Source organism: Castor canadensis, chromosome 1 (genome assembly GCF_047511655.1).
Source record: "Castor canadensis chromosome 1, mCasCan1.hap1v2, whole genome shotgun sequence".
Lineage (NCBI taxonomy): Eukaryota > Metazoa > Chordata > Mammalia > Rodentia > Castoridae > Castor > Castor canadensis.
Window position 1 is genome coordinate 77,847,777 of NC_133386.1, and position 23,473 is coordinate 77,871,249.

The window sequence follows — 23,473 nt, forward strand, 5'->3', positions numbered from 1 at the left end:
ATCAAAAATCAGAATCAAGCCAGGGATACCAAGAAGGGGAAAGAGAATTGATAAAGGGTCACTCACATATTCCATGTCTACTTTGAAACACTTGTCCAATGACCCTTACATAAGTATTTTAGGATAAATTACTACCCTAGAGCTTCAGAAACTGTAGTTTTGGATTATAGTAATAGATCTCAATACCTTGGACTGCTAGGCATCAAAAGACAGTATTTGGAATCATCTATGAGAATTGAAAAGACTCTGGAGGAATTTCTTAAGACTATACAGCCTATACCTGGCTTCTTGATTGAAGCATTGACAGGCTTGATAGGCTTTTCTGCTGTTCTCCAGGCAGTATAAAAACCAAGGAGGAAATAGTATTAAATCACTCCTTAGACACTAGTCAACCGGGGAAAGAGCTCATTGGTAAAAGTGTCCTCCCCAAAATAGTTTATTACAAGTAGAAAGGACCCACCACTGAATGGGGAAGAGAGCTCTAATGTCCAGTCACTACAAGCATCTAACAGGCAGGAAGATGGATGAGAGTAGATTTGAGATACCCAGCTCTGGAATGAGACCATCTACTACAGGTTCTTCCTTCTCTGATATGGTGAATTCAGAGTGGTCATCATCTGAGGGGCTGAGAGGTGTTTTTTCAATTCTTGTTATCACAGTAGCTTGGCTCATGTTTCAGAGACTAGCTCTAAGATTAAGAGCATGATACATATTCATGGCCAAAATGAATTAGTTCATTAGTGGCTTCCTGTTGATGATAGAAGAGAGTAGAATGGTTTGGCTGGTGGGGTTCTCAGCTAAGCAGGACCTGTAGAAAGAGGTAAGCTTGGGGCTTGGGACCTCAGCGATTGGCACATCAGGGATTAGCCTACTGGTTAACTTTTGTGCTGCTACCATCTGTTATTTTTGATCAGTCTTTACCCCAGCCCCTATTTACTCATTAGTAAATGGTCTAAACAACTTCTCTTCAGTGTTTCTAAAAAATATAACAACTTTTCCATCAACTTTTCCCTACGAAGTAAGAGTATGTATAGAAAGGAAGCATACATTCTTTTTTTTATAATTCACCTAGACATTCTGTTTATTTCTTTTACTTAAATCCTGTAGTAAAGGACAAAGATGTTTAGGATCTAAAGTTATACTCCTTTGTATTTCAGAAAGAAAATAGACTCCAGTCTTTTTTTTTTTTTTAATGTTTCTTCCTAGGAAGTAAAATGAAGGTTCTAACAAATAAAAAACACTAAGGCTTTGGGTAAGACCACCAGGATTGGATCATGTTCAGCAATGCTGCCAGATAGTCTCACCTGGGGCAGGAGCAGGAGTGAAAGGTGATAGGTACGAGTCCAGTCCAGGGTAGCCTGGGAATGAAAAAACGACAAAGAATTCAGGAGATGCTCTAGAGATGAGGGTGAAGAGACAGCGAAGGAGAAAGTCCAGATGCATGCAGCAGCAATTGCCATTTCTGAATATTTTTTTATTTTTAGGAAGCATAAGTTTCACATATGTGAGTAGGTAGCTTGATTGGAACAGAAACTGATGCCTGCTTTCTGCTGTAGAGCCCTGTCTGTAAAGCAATACTTTTGCTTATGGCTTGAGGGTACTCCAAAAGGAAGCATTGAACATAAAATGGATAGAGGAGAAGTGATGAGCTGTGGTGAGAGCATGAGGACATAAGTTAGATATTTTAAAAGGCATGTTTGGCTGCTCAAGAGCTGGGGCATGGCAAATTTATCAATATGGTAAATTTTCTCTAGAGACACCCCTAAAATATTATTTTGGGGATAACTCAAAAGCAAACCTTAAAAAATGAAGTGCTTATATTTATCCCAAGTTTCTGTGAAAAGGAAATAAAATCTTACAGCTGCCATGTAAATAGAACGTGTGTTAATTTACCTGACATACTTGGAGATTAGACATAGGTAAGTGGTCATCGTGTAGCAGTAGCAAGAAATCAGAAACCCAAGCTGCACGTATCTTCTGAAATCTCCTTAGCAACCAAATCAGCAAAGGCCATCCTTCTAGAACTACTGCCAGCTTAAAGAACTGGCTTGCAACTCTGTGGATTGCCCAGAACACCAAGATCTTCAGTTTCTGTGGTCTGTTACAAATGGCCTTCTCCTGCCTCTGTAGTGCTGTCTGCTTCTTCACTTATCCTTTTAGAGTTCTCTTCATACCAATTGTTATCTGGTTCGAAAAGCACAGAGCTCTTTTGAGAATCCCATGATGATTTGTAAGAAAATACTTAGAAGAGTATAAGATATATAAGCAATATGACATTATGGCTGGTGGGTATATGTACCTCACAGATGAAGAATTTAGGGTGAAGAAATCCACTGACTTGCTTAAGGTCACATTGTTGATAGCATAAGTAGCTGTATTCAAATCCTAAAAGTCAAAAATATAAGCATCTAATTTTTGTCCTTATAATTTTCTACAATCCTAGGTATTGACAACATTTAGCTCATAGGCTTCTTTTCTCCCTCCATCCAAAGCAACAGTGGCATATGGCCGTGGTTTTTGAGTCATGCAGGTGATTGGCAACTTATGCTGCCTCCTTGAAGCTCTGAGTCATGGTGCTGCATTTGGGAGGTACCATGGCAGGTATCTCCTCTACTTCTCTTGGTTAAAACAGTCAAAGTCATTCATAATGTTCATTTTGAAAAGCAGCTGATGGCTGCATTTCACATTGTCCCATGTTTAGAATATTTGGGGTTATACTTTGTGGTGATTCTTAAATGACTGGTGTACTTGAAGGGTATGCTTTTATATGCTCTGTTGCCAGCAGACATGCCTTTAGAGGTAGCTCAAATATTGCAGAGGGCGTAGAGCCACCTGGGGTTGCAGGTAAGGTTAGAGAAAAGAACGAGAAAGTCAATGGAAGTGGGAAAAAGAAATGAGAACTAAGTGCAAGCCCATGCCCCACCCACACTGCTTCCCTTTCTTTTCCTCAGAGAATATACAAGAGGCAATTCATCCAGTTGTTCAAGTGCTACAGACTTATTGTTCTTGATTTCTCTCTGTATCTTGTACCTCTTCCCTCACCCCCATCAAATCCATCAGGTATTCCTCTGGGTTTAACCTCTAAAATATCTGCAGTCCTACCTTTTGTTTTCCTGTTTCTGTCCCTTTGCTACAGTGATACAAGTTAATCACCACCTGAGCTACTGAACTCACCTCCACTATTCATCCCCCTAACTCCATTCCCTCCACCCAGCCTGTGCTCCATATAGTTGCCATAGTAATTTTTCAAAATGTAAATTGGGTCACATTACTTCCCTGAACAAAACCTTCCAGCAGTTTCCCTTACCACTGAATGAAATGCCACCTTTCCTGTGACCTCAACATACCTGGAACCTGGTCAGTTCTGTCTGTCCATTTCTTCCATTCTTGCCATCCTCTAGTTGAACCTGACAGGTACACCTTCCTCTCATGGCCTTTGCATGTGCTGTTTCCTTTGCCAGGAACATTCCTCCTCAAGATGACTGAATGAATGGCTTCCTTGGTGCACTTAGGCCTCTTTGAATGTAATTTCCTTGGGGAAGACCTTTTGTGATCACCCTATCAGTGCCATCTATCTTTATCTGTCTCTATATCCCTAACTTTCTTTATTTTTCATCACACTACTTACCCCTGACTGACCTTGGATATATAGGTTTTTTTGTGTCCTCCATTAGCATGCAAGCTCTATGAAGACAGACAATGTCATTTTATTCTCTACTCTATGTCTAGCTAATAAAGCAGTGCCTAGAACACAATATGTATTCAGTAAATATTCATTAACCAATGAGTGAATTAATTAATTTAAAAAGTTTGTAAGTTCCCTTTTTGGTAGCCAAAATGTGAATCTAACTATAATTATGTATCATATATAAACAGAGGAAGACAGAGAGAGAGAGCAATAGATGCATACATATACATATTTCTTATAATGAATCAGGTTCTGTGCTAGACACTTTGCTTGCCTTACCCAATTTAATCAAACAACTGCCATAAAGGTGCTGTTCTTACCCTCATCAATGTAAGGAAGAAATGGAGACTCAGAGATGAAACGTTGCTTGGGGTCACATGGTTATTAAATAATAGAAAGTAATTAAACTAGGTCTGGTCTGACTCCCAAACCTTGTCTTAATAACTGTGTCACATATCACATCTTCTAATTTTGAATCTGCCAAAATCCTGTCAGAGAACAAATAACATAAGAGGGAGTTTTTGTAGTATATATTTTTACAAATGACCACAAAAGAATTACAAAGTATATATAACTTTCTTTGGGACAAAAACAAAGTTGCCTAAAAATTTTAGAAACTAGATTATATTAGAGCTCACATGTAATAATGTAAAGGTACAAGTAAGTTTATTCAGTTACATTAAATAAATTGAGAAAAATTTTTAAGCCAACATGTTACACCTTTCTATTTAAACAAAACCTGGAGGAAGAATGCTTGTTAAGTTGTACAAATAAAAGTTACCATATTGGCACATTTACAAACTGTTCTCCCTTTGTCGCTGTAAGCTCAAAGGTGGCTATTCTTTTATTTCTTGCCCTATTCATCCCTGTTATCTATAGTTTAGGGTCATCTCTTCTTGTTCCTGCTATCCCTTCCTTGTACTTCCTCCCAGTCCTTGCTCCTACCTAACCTTCATGAATGGTTTCATTTCGCAGAGGAGAGTCCCAACAGCTCAGGCTCACCTAGATTTGTCTGGTTCTCCCAGTAACCTTTCCCTCTTTTGGAAAGTAAAGGGGCTGGCCCCACTATCATCTTCAGATTCTTGTTCTGATTATTTTCTAGTCTTCCCTGTTTTATCCCAGAACATTTGTATGCAAAATTTACATTTTGTAAAATCATTAGATCTTCTTTTCACAAAGGAATAATAAGATAGTCCCTTTCCCCTTCTTATAATAGAATCATTTCAGTTGTGTCCTCTGTTTTAGCTCCTTTCACCAACACACCTGAGGCTAAACTTCTAGGAAAAGAACTCTTACCCCAAAGGCTGGCACTGCCAGGCTGTCAAACACTCTGAAAAACCATAGACAATGTAGGATTGTAAGCTGCAAGATACCCAAAGGACATTACATCTGGAAAATACTTTAGCCTTTATTGACCTGGTTCCCTTTGTTTTGTTGTGGGTTTTTTGTTTTGTTTTGGTGGTACTGGGATTGAACTCAGAACTTGATGCCTACTAGGCAGGTGATCTGCTTGAGCCACAACTCCAGCCCTTTTTTCTCAGGTTATTTTAAGGTAGGGTCTTGCTTTTTGCCCAGGCCTGCCTGGACTGTGAGCCTCTTATTTTATTCTTCCCTATATAGCATAAAGGTAATGTTAGAACACTATGCCTAGCTTTTTTCATTGAGAAGGGGTTTCACCAATGTTTTTGCCCACACTGACCTGGAACCCTGATCTTCCCAAACACAGCCTCCCTCATAGCTTGGGATGACAGGCACATGCCACTATGTTCAACTATTGGTTGAGATGGGGTCTTGTAAACTTTTTTCCCAGGCACAAAAGGATTTCAACATATAAATTTTGTGGTGGGGGCCATAAATAGTCAGTCTTTAACTAGAGAAAGAGAAAAGGAAGAAGGGATAGAGAGAAAAGAAGGAAGTAAAGAAGATGAATATGGATGATGTTCTTTCTATATAAGAATGATACAGAGTTTTTAAACCTGTTGAACTCAATGTAAGAAGAACACTAAGATAGAAAGGAGAAAATTGAGGGAATGGACTAATTTGGGATACAATACATATATACATGGAAATGCCACAATGAAACTCTGTATAGCTATCTTAAACAAAAAGAATGTCTTTTTTTTTCCTCAAAAACAGAGGACAGGAAGGTAAAACAGGTCCTGTCTGGGGGTTGGTACCAGTAGGAAAGGGGAGAATATAAGGAAAGGGTGTAGGAGGGTGAATATAGTAGAAATATTATATACTTATGTATGAAAATGAAAAAATGAGACCTGTTGAAAATATTCTAAGAATGGGGGGAGTAAAGGAGAATGATGGAGGGGATGCATTTAACTAAGGTATATTGAAGCACTTTTATAAATGTCACAATATACCCCCAGTACAAAAATAGCATGATAATAATTTTTTAAGTAAAAGTCAAAAAAGAACTACAATTAATAATTTTGCATGTATATTAGTTAGTTTATGTGACAAATATTCTGAACTGCTATTATGTTATAGAAATGTTTAAAATTTGGATATAGTCTGTCATTGGGCTTTGGGGTATAATTTCTCCTTTTGTTTTTGTGGAACTTCAAGTTCAGAGGATGATTGTATGATAAAAGAAAGACCAATCTTTATTCTCCTTCCTGGCATTCAGTCAAAGGAAACTTGTCTTGGTGAGTTTTGACAGAATCAAATAATTAAAGTTAGAAATTTTAAGTGGGATAGAAGATGCCTTTCTAAATTTAGATTGCTGATTAAAGTATATATGACAATTAAATATAAAGTAACTTATCCTGTCTAACATGTTTATTCAAATTTATCCAGTAAGAGCTACTGGAGGAAATTGGCCTCTATTACCTACTATTAATTTTAATATAAAATTATTTTACCTTGAGATAGATAAGCTAGCTTTAGTCACTCAAATTATTGTCTTTTATATGTCAGACTCTGTGTTAGGTATCAGTAATCCAAAGATAACAGCTATGACTTCATTTCCACCTTATTGGACCTGTAGTGCCCATGAAAGACAGACATATATAAACTAACAATTATAATTCTGTGTACTAAAGACCACAATAGAGATGTATAAAGTAATTATTAGCACAAACAACAGTGTCTATCCTGTAAAGTCGTTAATTTTGTCCTCATGATAAGGGCAAAAAACAAAGCCCCAGAGTCATTATATCAACTTATCCATAAGTAGCAAATCAGGTTGTGAACTAGGTCTTTGGCCCCAAGTCCAATATCCTTTGCCCTATACTTCATGGAAGAGAAGATCAAAGCCTCTCTTCCATTTAAGGACAAAGTCATAAAAGGTTTCATAGAGGATATAGTACTTGAGGTCAAGCCTAGGAGATGAGTTCTCAATAGGATGATGGCAGAGACATTCTAGGCAACGAGAATAGCGTGAAAAGCATCGGAATCATTTTGTTGAAACACAGTTTTTAGCATAGAAAAGATTAGGAAGGTAACTGAGTCTTATAATGAAAGGTCTTATTCTCAAGGTAAAATATAAGGTATAAACCTTATACTTAAAATGTAAGTATAAGTAAAGGTCTTATGCTTAAGGTATAAGTATAAGGTATAATTCAGTGGACAGCAGGAGGCTCCAGGAAGGCTATGATCAGAAGAATATACTCTTGGGCAGTTAATTTTCCACAAATATGTCTAGTTGTGCTGGAGGGGATCCAGAGAAGAGATTATAAAGCAGTCTCAGCAAGGTTATAAGGACCATATTATAAGCCACCTTTGCAAGCAGTTGTCAGTCTCACATAGTACTGGAAAAAGAAGTAGATGACCATGAATTTCAGAGCTATTCAGGCTTGGTTCTGTTTCCTTGTAGTGAATTATTTGTAACTCCTAAAAGTTAAAGTTGTTGCTCCATTATATCTTTCATTCTCTTGTTGATAATTACCTCACCTCAGAATAGTTTTCTAAGATAATTCTCAATTGCTTAAAATAACCAAAAAGGAAGACATATTTTTCAGACAAGATAGAGTAACAAGGAGGGTCTATATTTCCCCTCCATCCTGAAACAAATTAAAGACTAAACAAAAGCAAAGAGAAACTACTATGAGACACCACAACATACCTGTTAGAGAGTGGCAAAAAAAAATTAAGAAGACCATGTGAAGTCTTGGCAAAGATGCACAGCAGTTGGAGTGCGCATACACTGCTGATGGGAATGTAACATGATGAAAACATATGGAAGTAGTTTCTTAAGGTTAAAAACCTTAAGAAACCTAAGCAATTACCTGAGGGAAATGGAAGCATATACCTATCTGCACACTCATAACTGCATATAAAGGTTCATAGCAGCTTTGTGTGTAAGAGCCAAAATCTGGACTCGCCCCAAGTGTTCATTAGTAGGCAAGTGAGTGAACACTTTTGTTATGTCCATATAATGGAGTATATACCTCAGCAAGGGAAAGGTGTGGGCTATTCTTATGTGCTACAACACAGATGAATCTCAAAATAATGCTGATTGAAATGAACCAAGCCTTGTATGCACATATGAATAATAAAAGAAAAATGAAAAAAAAAGAAAAAGCATTATTTTGAGGAACAAAATAATAAATAACAAAGAAAATAGTTTCGTTTCCTTGATATAAAATTTAGAAAATGCAAACTATACTGACTGAAAGCAAATTGGTGGCTGCTAAGGGACAGCAGGGGAGGAAAGTTAGGGAAGGACAGAAGGAATTTTAAACAGGCCTGAAGACTGGTATCAGGAGTGATAAATGTGTTCATTACCTTGATTTGGGTGATAGATTTTTGAATGCATCATTGTCAAAACGCATCAAGTAGTAATTATGTACAGCTTTTTATGTCAGCTACACTTCAGAAAAGCTGTTTTTCAAACTACCAAGGAAAGATACCAGATTGCAAACTATCTGAACAGAGTAAGTCCCCAAATTCATTTTTGTTAGTATGGTTGCCTGTACACTGCATTTTGATATTATTCACTAAGAGGAAGGAAGGGAGGGAGAGAGGAGGGAGGAAGCAAGGGAGGGAGGAAGGAAGGAAGGAAAGAAAGGAAGGAAAGAAGGAAGGAAGGAAGGAAGGAAGGAAGGAAGGAAGGAAGGAAGGAAGGAAGGAATTAAAACTGGGAAAGTTTAAAGTACTCTCTTTTAAATAACATGTCAACACCATACTTTTAGAGAAAATAATTATCTTCCAAGTGAAAAAAATTGTGAGAAGAGCAATATTATATTTTTACAAATCTTTTAAATGTCTTGCCCAATAAAAGACTGATGCTTTATTAGAAATGTATGAATAAAACTTGGTCTCACAAGACACACATTTGGAGAAATGAGAACTATTTTAATAACCTTTTCATAAAATTGTGGATATTCTTCTTTGGTACAACACAGCTCTCCAAATGATTATTTCTTAAATTTAAGTTGCAGTGTTGAATATGAACCACTGCATCAGTGAACTTTTTATATTCTGGTACCTTAAAATCCATTGGTCTATCTTATACTTGGAATGGATCTTTTACCCATGCACTGTATTACAATATTATACACAAGTCATTTGGAAAATGTTAGTTGACTGCATTATTCACACCTTTCAGAAGTTGAAACATTTCATTATACAGTTATCACTACATTATAACTGTGATACCACCAATGGTGGTCAGGAAGTTTCTCTAAAAACAGGAAATCTGTTAAGCTTACTGTGGCAGAGGTTTTTATAATTCTAATTTTATTTGAAAGATCAAATTTTATCATTGACAATCATATTGTCATCTGTTTTCTTTGAAATCACAAACTCTTTTTCTTTATTTTTCAGAAAATAACTATGAAATACCAAGTAACTCAATAGCAAATCTGAATCACTGTAGTTTTAAAGTCTGTCAAACATTGTTTCATATTAAAATAGTAAACCAGGAAGAAAAACAATTCAACCACTCAAATGTTTTTCCTTGAGACAGGTATTAATCATTGCTGTGTCACAAACTTTATGTATATGTGCTTCCTATTTGGTGTCATAGAAGGGGGTGAGAGAACGTCTTCTATGAAGGGCCAGATGATAAATATTTTAGACTTTGTGGACCATTGAATTGGTTTGAGTTGAGTGTTGTAACTATCAAGTATGTCATTGTGTAGGGCGACAACAACCTCAGACAATATGGAAATAAATGAACATGGCTATATTCCAATAAAACTTTAGAAAGCTGGCCAGATTTCCCAAGCTAGCTGTAGTTTGCCAACCCCTGACATAAAATACTAAGAAGCTGGGTGTAGCTTGGTGTAGTGTTTCACACTTGTAGTCCCAGCTATTTGGGAAGCTGAGGCAGCAAGATACCTTGAACCCGTGAGGCTAGCCTTAGCAACACAGCAGAACTTTCTTGTCTCAAAAAAATAAAATTAGTATTTAAGGTCAAGATTTAATGATATTAAGGTTTTCTGCTTCATCAAGTACATTCTTCTTAGAAGAATATCTGTCATTTCTTCCATCTCACTCAAAATTACCCATTCTTCAGACCACCACATCTCTCCAAGGGCACACACCTCTTAGGATCTACACTTTGCACATCTGTTAAAAACTTCTTGGGCCAGGCATGCTCAAGTGGTAGAATACTTGCATAGCCAGTGGAAGGCCCTGAGTTCAATCCCCAGTACCACAAAAATAAAAACGTCCTTTTCAATCCTCTCCTACCTCACAGATTACTTCAGGGTCCCACTCAATATTCTTTCCCCATAGAGTCTTTCCTAATACCCCTATTGTATTCTCAAAATGCAATGTGCAGACACCGTACTCACAAAAATTAATTTGGAGACCTACTCTGTTCAGATAGTTTGTGATCCTTATAACATTCTGAATGGTAGTAATTATTACCCCCACTTTAAAGATGAATACTTGAGTCAAAGAGTCATTAAATAATTTGCCCAGAATTACACATTTAGGCAGAGTTGAGCTGGGGACTGGATCTAGGCTCTCTAATCTATAATGTTGCCTTTCTTTATTCATCTCTGTAGGAAATGCTCTGTTATTTGATTGTGTTCCTGTCTCCTTTATATCTTCAGAACCAAGTTCAATAAATAAGTAGAAGAATTTGTGACTGGCACAGAATTTCAAGTATAACATAGTGCCAGGATAATAGCCCAGAAGCAATATTCTGTCATAGTGACTTTTCTTTTTCAAAGAGCTGTTTATATTTTTTGGGTGAACTGTGTTTCTTGTACATTTTGCTCAACAAACATTTATTGTGCACAGTACTCAGAAAGCACTGACTATACAGGAAACAATGTTTGGCTTGACAATTTTCATCTGGGAGCTTTGGTTTTACATCTAATCTGAACAAACAGCAAGTACAGAGTGCCTCCCGTTTTAAAATAGAGGGAGGTAGTGTGGAACTGTGTTTGCAAATGATCGGGAAAGCTTTCCTAAAGGATAAGTAGAATTTTAATAAAGGAAAATATTATGTCAACAGGTTAGGGATGGTGACTGGAATTTGAAATACATATAAACCAAGAGATAAGCCTCGTTTGGTCCATGTATAATTCAGAGCAATTATTGGTATCCTTAAGTCTAGGTACTAAGCTGTTTCAGTGATGGAATATCAATTTTTAAAAATCTCATTATTGTAAAATAGAGAAATGCATAAAACAACTGTACATCTCAATGATTGTGGAGTGTGTTTGAGTGAATAAGTGGGTTTGTTTCTGCATTTTTTGTATGATATTTCCTAGGAACTTGGGTACCACATGTGGTTCTCTGCAGGATGAGTGTGGCCTGTAATAGAAGTCATGCAGTACCTGTTGTTGTAAAGAGGTCAGCCTGTGCTGCAAGAAGCACTTAAGTCTGCACTGTCTCAGAGTGGTTTGTCTTCTGTCCCATAGCACATGATCTTTGGTTGTCCCACTAAATTGTTGACACTAAACACTTTTTCTGAACACTGAGCACCTCCTGTTGAACACTAAGTGAGTCTATCCCCCATTCACTTGGAATCATACTAATCTGAAGATGTGGACAGTGAATATACAAAGGTTTGCTCTCTTATAAATTCAGGTCAGAGTCATAGCAACTTAATAAATGCATGTTGTTCTAGGAAAGCTTAGGTGAACATAGTGGAATTCTTTTCTCCTTTATTATTTACTCTTATTCTGCTACTCACAGGACAAATGTATTTACTAATACACTTCAAAATTAAAATTCAGGGGAAGCATGCTTTTAGCTATTATTTTTCAAAAATACATTTATGTTTTTGCCTCTAAATGGTATATAGGATAAGCATCTACATGTTTGCAGCATTGTGCTTGGGGTGTTAACAAAGAAGATTAACATGAGGCTTAGCTCTCCTTTAGTTTCAATTTTTTAAAATGGTATCAGTACCAGCAAACAGATAAAAGGGCGTAGAGGAGAACTCAGTTGAAAAACTGAGCTCAAGAATAAATACATTGGTTAAATAATGTACTTAAAATGTACATACATAAGAATACTACAGTTTAATTTTCCTTTTTTTTTTTATTTTGGTGGGACTGGGGTTTGAACTCAGGGCTTCATGTTTGTAAAGCAGGTGCTCTTGAGACACACCTTCAGTCCATTTTGCTCTGGTTATTTTGGAGATGGGGGTCTCCTGAACTATTTACTCAGGCTGGCCTCAAAAGGTGATCCCCCCATCTCAGCCTCCCAAGTAGCTACAATTAAAAGCATGAGCCATACTCCCCCAGCCAGTTTAAATTTTGAATTGGCTCATGTCAGAATAATTGTGAAATCATGTTTTAGTAAACAGATTTAAATGTTTAAAGATTGAGGTAAATTTTTTGTAGATAATGGCTAATCACTTTCTTCATTTATTCTCATAGATTTGATCCAGGCTACCAATGAGACCAATGTTAATATTCCTCAGATGGCTGACACACTCTTTGAGCGAGCCACAAACAGTAGCTGGGTGGTTGTATTTAAAGCTTTGGTGACAACACATCATCTCATGGTGCATGGAAATGAGGTAAACTAAATACTTTCTTTTGCATGGAGGAAGGAGGCATTTATAGAAGAATATTGTAATGATTTGAGGTCCTTTGAATTTTCACTAATGAGGAGAAAAAAGAAATCTATGGCTCAAAATTAACTGGAATAAACTTTTAGTCTTTGATTTAGCTTTTTTAAAAAGAAGTTAAATTAGACCTTGTCTTAGAGATGCTGAAGTATTAAATATTATTAGCGCCTAAAATGCATATGTAATATAAATCTATCAGTGGGCAAAAAGGAACAGTTAAATTATTTTCCCATAGAAAATATTCCTTTGTGTATTTAATTTTGGAAAATACTGATAAAATTACTCCTTTTACATGGAATATTTAATTATTAAATTTGCAGTGTTTATGTTATATACAAAAATGGTAGGTCATAGAGTTTAATTCTAATTCAGAGTATTAGTCTAAGAATTTTATTTGTCCCTTAGAGAAAGTTAGCAGAATAGAAAGCTTTATACTAAGAGACATCACAATGAAAATTTGTAAATAAATAAATAAACCTTAAGTGATGATGATGGACAGACATGAATCTGAAATGGGGACAGTCTGGAGGGTCAATGGGAGGAGGGATGGAGGAAAGAAAAGGATACTGAGAGGTGAACAGGATCAAAGTATGCTGCATATATAAATGTATATATGTATGTATATATACATATGTACATAATGAAACCCACCAAATACTCTTTGACAAATGGGGCAGAAGAAGAGGGACAATGGAAATATAATGGAGTGGGTGAATAAAATTACCACAATGAAACCCCTTCATATTATTATTTTATACTAATTCAAAGATATAATAAAACCACTGAAATTCCCTTTAGTATCAGATATTGTATTAAGGTACAATTTGAGAATATGAATGTTTAATTTTAATTTTTGTTTTTCAGAGATTTATTCAGTATTTGGCCTCTAGAAATACACTATTCAATCTCAGCAACTTTTTGGACAAAAGTGGATCCCATGGTAAGAATATTTAAATTATATGTATATATATATATATATTTTTTTTTTTTGCTAAAGTTTAAGTTTTGATTTGAGGTTATTAATCCAAACTCATTGTAACTGATAGATACATTGGGTATTTAAGAAAAAATATAAAAATAACTATATAAAAGTAACTTTAAAATATTAAATTATAGATAACTCAACATACAAAATATATATTAATTTTACTTTTGTCATTTTAAATGTTCACTTTTAAAAGCAACAGTGGGTATGCTAGACCCACAGTTTGTTTATAAAGATACAAGAAACAATGGAATTAAAAATTCCAAATTTTTAAAAACTTATTCCACATTGAAATTTTCTTTATAGATTATTCACTCATCATATTTATTGGTTATCTGTTCCATAATAAGGCAAGCTCCTCAAGCAAGTAGACCATTATCAGGTGGCTACATGTATTAAATATGGAAACAGGCTGTTATTTCAAATAGTGAACAGAAATGCAGGGAAAAAATTAGAAAATTTATTCTGTTCAAGGACAGTAAAATAACTAAGTTGATTAGTCAGAGTGCCCATGCTACAAGTATTTTTTTACTAAGAAATCTTAATTCTATTGGTATACTTATTGATCTTAAAACTATATATTTGGCGGGGGGGCTTAACAATAGTACTCTGAAGAACACAATTGAAAGTATTCCGTTAATTTTATTTTCTCTCCCTCTCCCCCAGGTTATGATATGTCTACCTTTATAAGGCGCTATAGTAGATACTTGAATGAAAAGGCTTTCTCTTACAGACAAATGGCATTTGATTTTGCCAGAGTAAGGAAAGGGTATGTTTCCTTTTCTTTCTTGAATTTATTTGAGCAGAAAAAGTTCTCAAGGCATGCTTGATTTGATTAAACTTACATGCCAACTAATTTTGAGCATGAAGGCCCAGTTTACCATCAACCTGAAGAAGCTCAACAAATAATATTATACAAGTCAGTGTTGAGGTTGTAGTGGTTACTTTATTTATATCTTGTAGAAAAATCAGTTTTGTTGCTCAGAATTTTCACGGTATAAAATCACACCTGTTTTATTGGGGGGGGTGGTAAGGGAGGGGGTGGGGGCAGGGGGGAGAAATGAACCAAGCCTTGTATGCACATATGAATAATAAAAGAAAAATGAAAAAAAAAAAAAGAATTACCTAGAAGGTAACACACATGCACAGGAAATCAATGTGAGTCAATTCCCTGAATAGCTATCCTTATCTCAACTAGCAAAAACCCTTGTTCCTTCCTATTATTGCTTATACTCTCTCTTCAACAAAATTAGAGATAAGGGCAAAATAGTTTCTGTCAGTTATTGAGGGGTTGGGGGGGAAAGGGAGGGGGCAGAGCGGGTGGTAAGGGAGGGGGTGGGGGCAGTGGGGAGAAATGACCCAAGCATTGCATGCACATATGAATAATAAAACAATTTAAAAAAAATCACACCTGTTAAAATCCATTCAGAATTCTTACACATACAAATACCTTTAAATAATTTAACAGAGAGAAAACTGACAAGGTTCATTTAGGTAGGTACTCTTCCATATCCCCAGCCTGACGAGATTTATTTAAAAGTACAGTGGCTGTAGATGACAATAGCTATCTAAGTATATTTTAATTGTGATGAAAATAAACCTGTATGTTATGGAGATATGATTTTGAGAGACAAATGCTGTCCTAGGAAACACACACATAAACACATGAGCACGCACACACACACACCATAATCTAATTATCAATACTAATGGTTAAGAAACCCTGGTTAAAACAGAAACATTTGACTTTTAATCCACAATTGCCATTTATTTCCCTCTAAATAGATACTAGAATCAAGTCAGCAGTGTTCAGCCAGAAATTTGTGCAAATCCTGTATCTGTTCCTAACTTGAAATAATGACAAGGTGTTGTAGAATGTTTTACTATTTTAGTGTCTAGAATCCACAAGAAAATATGTAACTCTGTCTTCATGACAGCTGTCCTAACTTTAATTTTGAACTGCTTTTTCCATCATGGTGGTAAACAATATCAACTTGCCTATTCAAAATAAATCAGGTTCTCATGGGTGAATACTTTATAAAATTGGGATTTTTTTTCTTTATCCCCTTCTCATTAGACATGATTATAGTTTATATGACTTCCTCTTATTTTTACATGGTCATAGGCAGCCATTCCTGATGTTCCCAGCTACATTGTGACTTCTCAGTAATAGGTCTACAGCCTTCTTAGAAACCTCTGTGCTCCTATATGGATACTTCAGGACACTCTGGGATACATTCCCTACCACTGGGATGGGAAACCCTGAAGGTTACTTTGCCTTTTGCTGGCCTGTTCATATCACCTGGGTATTTTCCTCAACTCTTGCAACACTGACCATCACTGGATGCAGGAACCTGTAGGTGTGTAGAGGGCACAGAGGCCCATCTGATGCCCTCTTAGCACCTACTTCCAGTGTGGTACTCTGAAGCTAGTTAAACTCTTATTTCTGCTGGGAAACCTGTGCATATCAACATGCATTTTTCCTTACTTGATTGTGAATAGCATAAACTCTCTACTCCCAATTTTACAGGTTTTACAGACTTTTAAGGCATGTTTTCTCAATAAACAAACTGGCTTTTTAGAAAACTTACCTTCCTACCACTATTATTTCAGAAATTCAACTAAACTCTTCAGTCTGCTTCACTTTCTTCCTAAGTGGGGTGCAGATAGAAAGGTTGTGTAGATGAAGACTGAGATACATAAGATGAATTAGTATATAGATGGGAAACAGCCACAATGTTTTCATGACTCACAATGATCCCACAAGACTAATGAGGAAATGGGGAGTGGGCACACAGCTTAGAACAATATATATGCTCTTGAATTATCTCCTTTGCTTTTTCTTTTAAATATTACAGGGCTGAGGGTGTAATGAGGACAATGGCTCCTGAAAAGCTACTAAAGAGCATGCCAATACTTCAGGGACAAATCGATGCACTGCTTGAATTTGATGTATGTATCTCACTAGAAAATGTCTCTCACATAACCAATCACTGTCTTTCCTTTGATGCTGGGATGCAGGTCAATTAGGAGACTTCCTCAGGAAGCAGCTTTAGCACTCCTCCAGTTAGATGAATTAGATGAACACTTAGTTCAGGCTGTTAAAGGTCAGTGGAGACTATGTCTGTCCCCCAGATTTTGCCAGCAGTTCACAAAGTAGATACTTAATTCACACACAAAAAATATGAGTGCTATATTCTTGGAACCTTCTGTTTTGAACAGGATGGTATTCTCCTGTTGTGCTTGACAGGATGAAGTATCTGCCAGATATACCTGAAGACAGTTAAATAACTTGACCTTTTGTCAGAAACAATTTTATTTGGACTGTTCACCAAAGACAATGATTTTGTTTTATCATAGATAGCATTGTTCCTTCCTAGCAATATAAGCATGGTTTGTCTGTTAAAACTGTACCTATATTTGACTATGGTGATGAATCCACTTAGGGAAATCAAAATATGATTATTCAGTTATGTCATTGTCAATATCCTAGTTGTGATCTTATTAAGTATAGTTATAAGCTATAGTTTTGTAAGATGTCACCTCGGGCAGAAAAAGGATAGATGGTTTTTTTTGGATCTCCCTGTATTGCTTCTTATAACTGCATATGAATTTATAGTTACATCAAAATAAAAAGTTAAAAAGAACCTTACTCATGAAAATATTTTGGACACGTAAGAAAATTCTTAACTCACATTGTCAGCTTTTCTATATTTTGGTGGTTGCCTAAAAACTCTTTTCTCAAATATTAGTAGCTTAAAGTCTTTCTTAAGATTATACAGTTTAGTCTATAATTGAGTCCTAGTCATAACACTTAATTCTTGTGAGATTTCAGTAAAAGCAGCAAGCCATTTTATTGTTTTTGACAGATTTTACAGTAATGACTTCATTAGTTTTCTATGGAATTGCCTCTCTTAACTTTTTTCTTTTTATTTGTCTGTTTTTTCTTGCTTTCCTTACCCTCAGTAAGGGTACTAAATTAAAGGAGAAAAGTCATAAAGGGAAAAAAAGAGTCAGAGGAGTTGTGAGCAAGGGTTGGGGCGTGGGGAGAAATTATGCTTCTTTGTGTTGGCGAGAGAGGGTTTATTGAATGGGTGAATGTCTATGAGACTCAGTAGGAATTTTAGAGGCAGTTAGCTAACATACTTACTAAGGTACTTCAGGCTCCTAGAGACTGAACTCTTTCACAGAGATAGGGGAAATGGAAAAATATAATATAACATTGTAAAATTAACAGAAGACCAGATTTAAGGACTAAATTTGATTGGACTATGGATAGTTGGTGAAACAGAATATATATGTCTTTTAGCACATAGGCTCAACTTCACTGACTTAAATTGAAGCAAAAATGTATGCAACTCATCTTTTATATTGTTAGGACTACTAAAAAAGTTACCCAGCATTTGTAGAATTTGAGTAAATTTCTTAGTAATCATGTGAGACATTTTAATGTGACAAGAAAAAAATACTGATTTGATGATACGTGGCTAAAATTAAATGTTTGTCTTTTCTAGGTGCATCCAAATGAACTAACAAATGGTGTCATAAATGCTGCATTCATGCTTCTTTTCAAAGACCTTATCAAACTTTTTGCTTGCTACAATGATGGAGTTATTAACTTACTCGGTAGGTGGAATTACTGAAACATATCTGGATTAATGGGGTACAAGACTGACAGACTTTGTAGGGTGAATCTGTTGTCTCACTTGTCATGCAGTAAAGGGAGTACTATAGCAGAGGATACCACGATAATGAGTAAGTCCACGTCTGGTGGTGCTGATAGAGAAATTTGGGCAGAGAAAAAAAATCCACATCTAGGATAACTGTCTATTACATTGTAAACAGATTGCAGCTTGCTTCTCTAGTAAAAAGAATTAGTCTTCTCCCTATTACTTAGGAGGTGGTTAGTCTCCCTGGACTATGGCAGTATAATGGACACTCAGCATTGATCTCTGCTGTTGGCTGACTGAGGACTTGGCCTTAATGGTTCGCATATCAGCACAATTCCCCAAATTAATGTCCAACACCAAATCACAGATTCAGGAAGCTCAGAGAGCACCAAGGAGGATAAATGCCCAAAAAAATACAAGGCATATGTTTTTATTTTATTTTAGTTGAAAACTTTTATTTTTTTAAACTCATTTTTTGTTGGGTGCATAGGTGGTACTTAGAGTTTTATTTAATAGTTTATGGATACACCATGTAATGTGATAGTAAACTGTAATTTTTTTAATCTTTAAAGCATTTTTAATAGCATGAAAGTGTTTCTGTTTTTTAAATTTTTGTTATGATATATTCATTGTTCAGGGGGGATTTATTGTAACAATTCCAAATAGGCTTACATTGTACATTGGCTAGAGAGATTGCCCCCACCATATCTCCCCCTCGGCCCTCTCCCCACCCCATTTATAACAATTGCAAGAGGTTTCATTGTTCTATTTCGTATAGATGTATGATGTCTATATACTGTATTCCCTCACTTTTGTTCACCATCTCCCCCACACACAACTACCCCCCAACACACACACTGTACCTATTTTACAATCCTGTCTTGTGTTATTAATTTCTAAGTTAATGTTCCCAGGGGTTTCTTGATGTATCCCCCTGTGAATATACTTTACTTTGGTCCATTCAACCTCTCCCATTACTCTCCCTTACCTCTTCCCTCCCATGCCCCATTTTAACAGCTTTCAATACATATCCTTATATCCTCTACCTTCACAGATGTTAGGTTAAGAATGATTGTTAACTATCATTCTTTTTTCCTTTTCCTCCTTCCCTGAGTTCCATAGGATAGTTCCACTATTACAGACATATTCTACATATGAGTTTGTATATGGTCATGTTCGTTTTGGAGTATATGTTTATCTTTGGGGTAAACATAAAGCCTCTGGCTTTCTGAACCTGAAATGTCCTTCGATTGCATCCATTTACCTTCAAACCACATGGTGTCATTATTCCTTATGACTGAGAAAAACTCCATTGTGTATACATACCACATTTTCTTGATCTGTTCATCAGTTGTAGGGCATCTGGATTATTTCCACAGCTTGGCTATTGTGATAAGTGCTGAGATGAACATCAATGTGCAAGTGTCTTTGTTATATCCTGACTTATGTTTCTTTGGATAGATGCCCTGGAGTGGTATCGCTGGATAGTATGGCAGTCCTATTTTTAGCTTTTTAAGGAATCTCCATACTGCTTTCCAGAATGGTTGTACTAATTTGCATTCCCACCAACAGTGTATAGGGGTTCCTGTTTTTGAGGCATCCTTGCCAGCATTTGTTGCTATTTTTGCCCTTGAAGATGGCCTTTCTGACTGGGGTGAGATGAAATCTTAGTGTAGTTTTGATTTGCATCTCTTTTATAGCCAGGGAAGTTGAAAACTTCTTCATGTATTTATTGGCCATTTGTACCTCTTCCTTTGAAAATTCCCTGTTTAATTCATGTGCCTATTTCTTCATTGGGATGTTGATTCTTTGGGGATTAAGTTTTTTTTAGTTCCTTATAGATTCTGGAACAGCTGGCAAAGATTTTCTCCCATTCTGTGGGCTGCCTCTTAAATCTAGTGACTTTCTTTTGCTGTGCAGAAGCTTTTTAGTTTGATGCTGTCTGTTTGTTCATTCTTTCTCTTAGATGCTGAGCCACTTGAGCTCTATTTAGGAAGTTGTTCCCTATGTCTATATGTTTCAGTGTATTTCCTACTACTTCCTGTAGTTGTTTCACTACAACTATATTAAGGTTTTTGATCCACTTGGAGTTGATTTTGGTACAGGGTGAGAAACAGGGACCTAGTTTCGCTGTTCTACATGTGGATTTCCAGTTTTCCCAGCAACATTTGTTGAAGAGGCTATCTTCTCCATCGTGTGTTTTGGGTCCCTTTGTCAAAGATCAGTTGGATGTAGTTGTGTGAGTTTATGTCTGGGTCTTTTATTCTTACCCATTGCTCTTCATGTCTGTTTTTGTTGTTATGCTGTTTTTATTGTTATGGCTCTGTAGTATAGTTTGAAGTCAGGAATTATGATACCTCCAGCATTGGATTTTTTGCTCAGAATTGCTTTGGCTATTCAGGTCTTTTCTGTTTCCATAAGAGTTTTAAGATTGATTTTTCTATGTCTATGAAGAATGTCATTGGCATTTTAATAGCAATTGCATTGAATGTGTAGATTTCTTTTGGTAGTATAGCCAGTTTCATGATGTTTATTCTGCCAATCAGTGAGCATGGCAGATCATTCCATCTTCTGATGTTTTCTTCATTTTCTCCCTTCAGTGATCTAAAGTTTCATTAAAAAGGTCTTTGGTTTCCTTTGTTAAATTTATACTTAAGTATTTTATTTTTGGGGGCTATTTTAAGTGGGATTGTTTCCCTGATTTCTTTCTCAGACTGTTCATTGTTGACATATAGAAAGGCTACTGATTTCTGTATATTAATTTTGTAGCCTGATACTTTGCAAGGCATATAATTTTTATTAGTATATAGAAATGAAACTAATATTTATTTTTATACATTAATTTTTATTAGGAATTATTCATTCTACATTGGGATTTATTGTGACATTTCCTCTCCCCATCCCACTTAAAGCAATTATAAAAGAGTTCTTTGTTCTATTTTGTATAAGTATATGAAGTCCATCAACCACTTTCTCTCAGCTTAATCTCCTTCCTTCACCCTCTCCCCCACAAACACAAGTACCCTCCCAACACACACACTATACCTATTTTATAGTTCTATGTTTCATTATTAATATCTAAATTGATGTTCCAAGTAGTTTCTTGATATATCCCCACTGTGAGTATACATTACTTTGGTCCACTAAACCTCTTTCACTTATCTCCCTTTACCCCGTTACCACCTGCTCCCCATTTTTCAACAGTTTTCAATGCATATCCTTATATCCTCTACCTTCACAGATGGTACGTTTTACAATATTGTTAATGGTCTTTCTCTTTTCCTTTCCCTCCTTCCCCAAGTTCCGTAGAATAGTGCCACTATTACAAACATCTCTACATATGAGCTTGTTTATGATCATGCTTGTTTTTGTGTATATGTTTATCTCTTGGATCTGAGAGAAAATATGTGGTCTTTTGAACCTGGCTTACTTTGCTTAACAGTATATCCTCCAATTACAGCCATTTAACTTTCAAACAAGGCATATAGTTTTTAAACTACAGAAAAATCAAAGATTAAGAAAAAATCAAGAAAATAAGGATGGGAAAATCAACAACAAACTGATTCTATCATGTATATGAAGAGGCAAAAGACCTGGAATAACTAACACAATATTAACAGAGAGGAACATAGTTAAAAGATAATACTGCCTAACTTCAAAACCTACTATAATTCTAGAGTGATCAAGACTGTGGTATTGGCAAAGCAAGAGACAGTTTGATGAGTAGAACAGAATAGAGTACCCAGAAATATATTCACATTTATATATTCAATTGACATATGAGCAAATTTAAGATAGTCTTCACAACAAATGGTGCAGGAACAACTGAATATCCACATGCAAAAAAAAAAAAATCTAGAAACAGACTTACACCCTTCACAAAAAAAACTTTAAAATGGACCATAGACCTAAATGAAAAATGTAAAACCATAAAAATCCTAGATAATATAACAGGAAAAAACGTAGATGATCTTAAATTTAGTTAAAGACATTTTTATATACAGCACCAAAGACATGGTCCTTGAAAGAAATAGTTGATAAACTAGACTTCATTATAGTTACAAACTGCCCTATGAAATACCAGGTGAAGAAGATAACACACACAAGCCATAGACTGGGAGAAAAATATTTGCAAGAAACACAACTGATAAAGGACATTATCCAAAAGATACAAAGAAATTTTTAAATCAATAATAAGAAAACAACCCAATTTTGAAAATGGGCTAATGACTTTAGTAGACTACTCACCAACAAAGGTAGACAGTTGCCAAATGCACATAAGAAAAGATGCCCCACGTCATGTATCATCAGGGCAGCACAAGTCAAACAAGCCAATCTGAAATGGCAAAATACTGTATGATTCCAACTATGTGGCATTCTGGATCAGTGGTGATGAATAGGCAGAGCACCAAGGGTTTTCAGGGCAGTGAAAACACTCTGTATGACATTACAGTGGTAGATTCATGTTATTATACATTTATCCAAGCCATGGAATAAACACCACCAAATGTAAACAGTAATGTAATAACTGTAGACTTTGGGTGATAATAAAATGCCAATGTAGGCCCATCAAGTGTACCTAAAGTAGCACTCTCACAGGGGTTATTGATAATGGGAGAGGCTATGCATGGTGGGGACAGAAGGAATATGAAAAATCTCTGTACCTTCCATTTAATTTTGCTAAAACTGCTCTAAAAATAAGATTATTTTTTAAATGTCTACATATGTCTCTTTTCCTTGTGCCTACTCACTCTGGTAAAGATCCCTATACAGAAGACTAGGAAAAAAGTCCTTTCAACAGTGTTCAAAGACTTTTCCTCAAGAATGCATGGAGGCCTTTCAAACTCAGGTAGCTGGACCAGTAAGTCTGTGGTGGGGCCTGAAAATTTGCATTTGTATAAGGTCCCAAGTGATTCTCTTCTTGTTGGCTTGAGGACTTCACTTAAGAACCACTATATTGGAACCAATCCCAGATGCTCATGTTTCAATCTACAACTTCTGGCTTGCTCACCCAAATTGATAAATTATCAGTTGTGTTACAAATATAATGTTATATGCTTTCTTTACTGCCACACAGCTTTAGGATACATCCCAATTCTCCTCATTTTTGTTAACTAGAGTTGTTAGATTTAGGAGAG

The 23,473-nt window shown here is 35.9% G+C and overlaps 1 protein-coding gene across 11 annotated transcripts in view; it reads left to right on the forward strand.

Moving 5' to 3' along the window:
- Positions 1-23,473, forward strand: part of Snap91 (synaptosome associated protein 91) — a 133,937-nt gene that overhangs the window by 37,517 nt on the left and 72,947 nt on the right. For all 11 annotated transcript variants that reach the window (XM_074078775.1, XM_074078758.1, XM_074078803.1 and 8 more), the window contains exons 3-7: positions 12,487-12,629; positions 13,545-13,620; positions 14,332-14,434; positions 16,524-16,617; positions 18,180-18,291. In XM_074078775.1, coding sequence (XP_073934876.1) covers positions 12,487-12,629; positions 13,545-13,620; positions 14,332-14,434; positions 16,524-16,617; positions 18,180-18,291 — 528 coding nt within the window. The remainder of the gene's footprint in view (positions 1-12,486; positions 12,630-13,544; positions 13,621-14,331; positions 14,435-16,523; positions 16,618-18,179; positions 18,292-23,473) is intronic.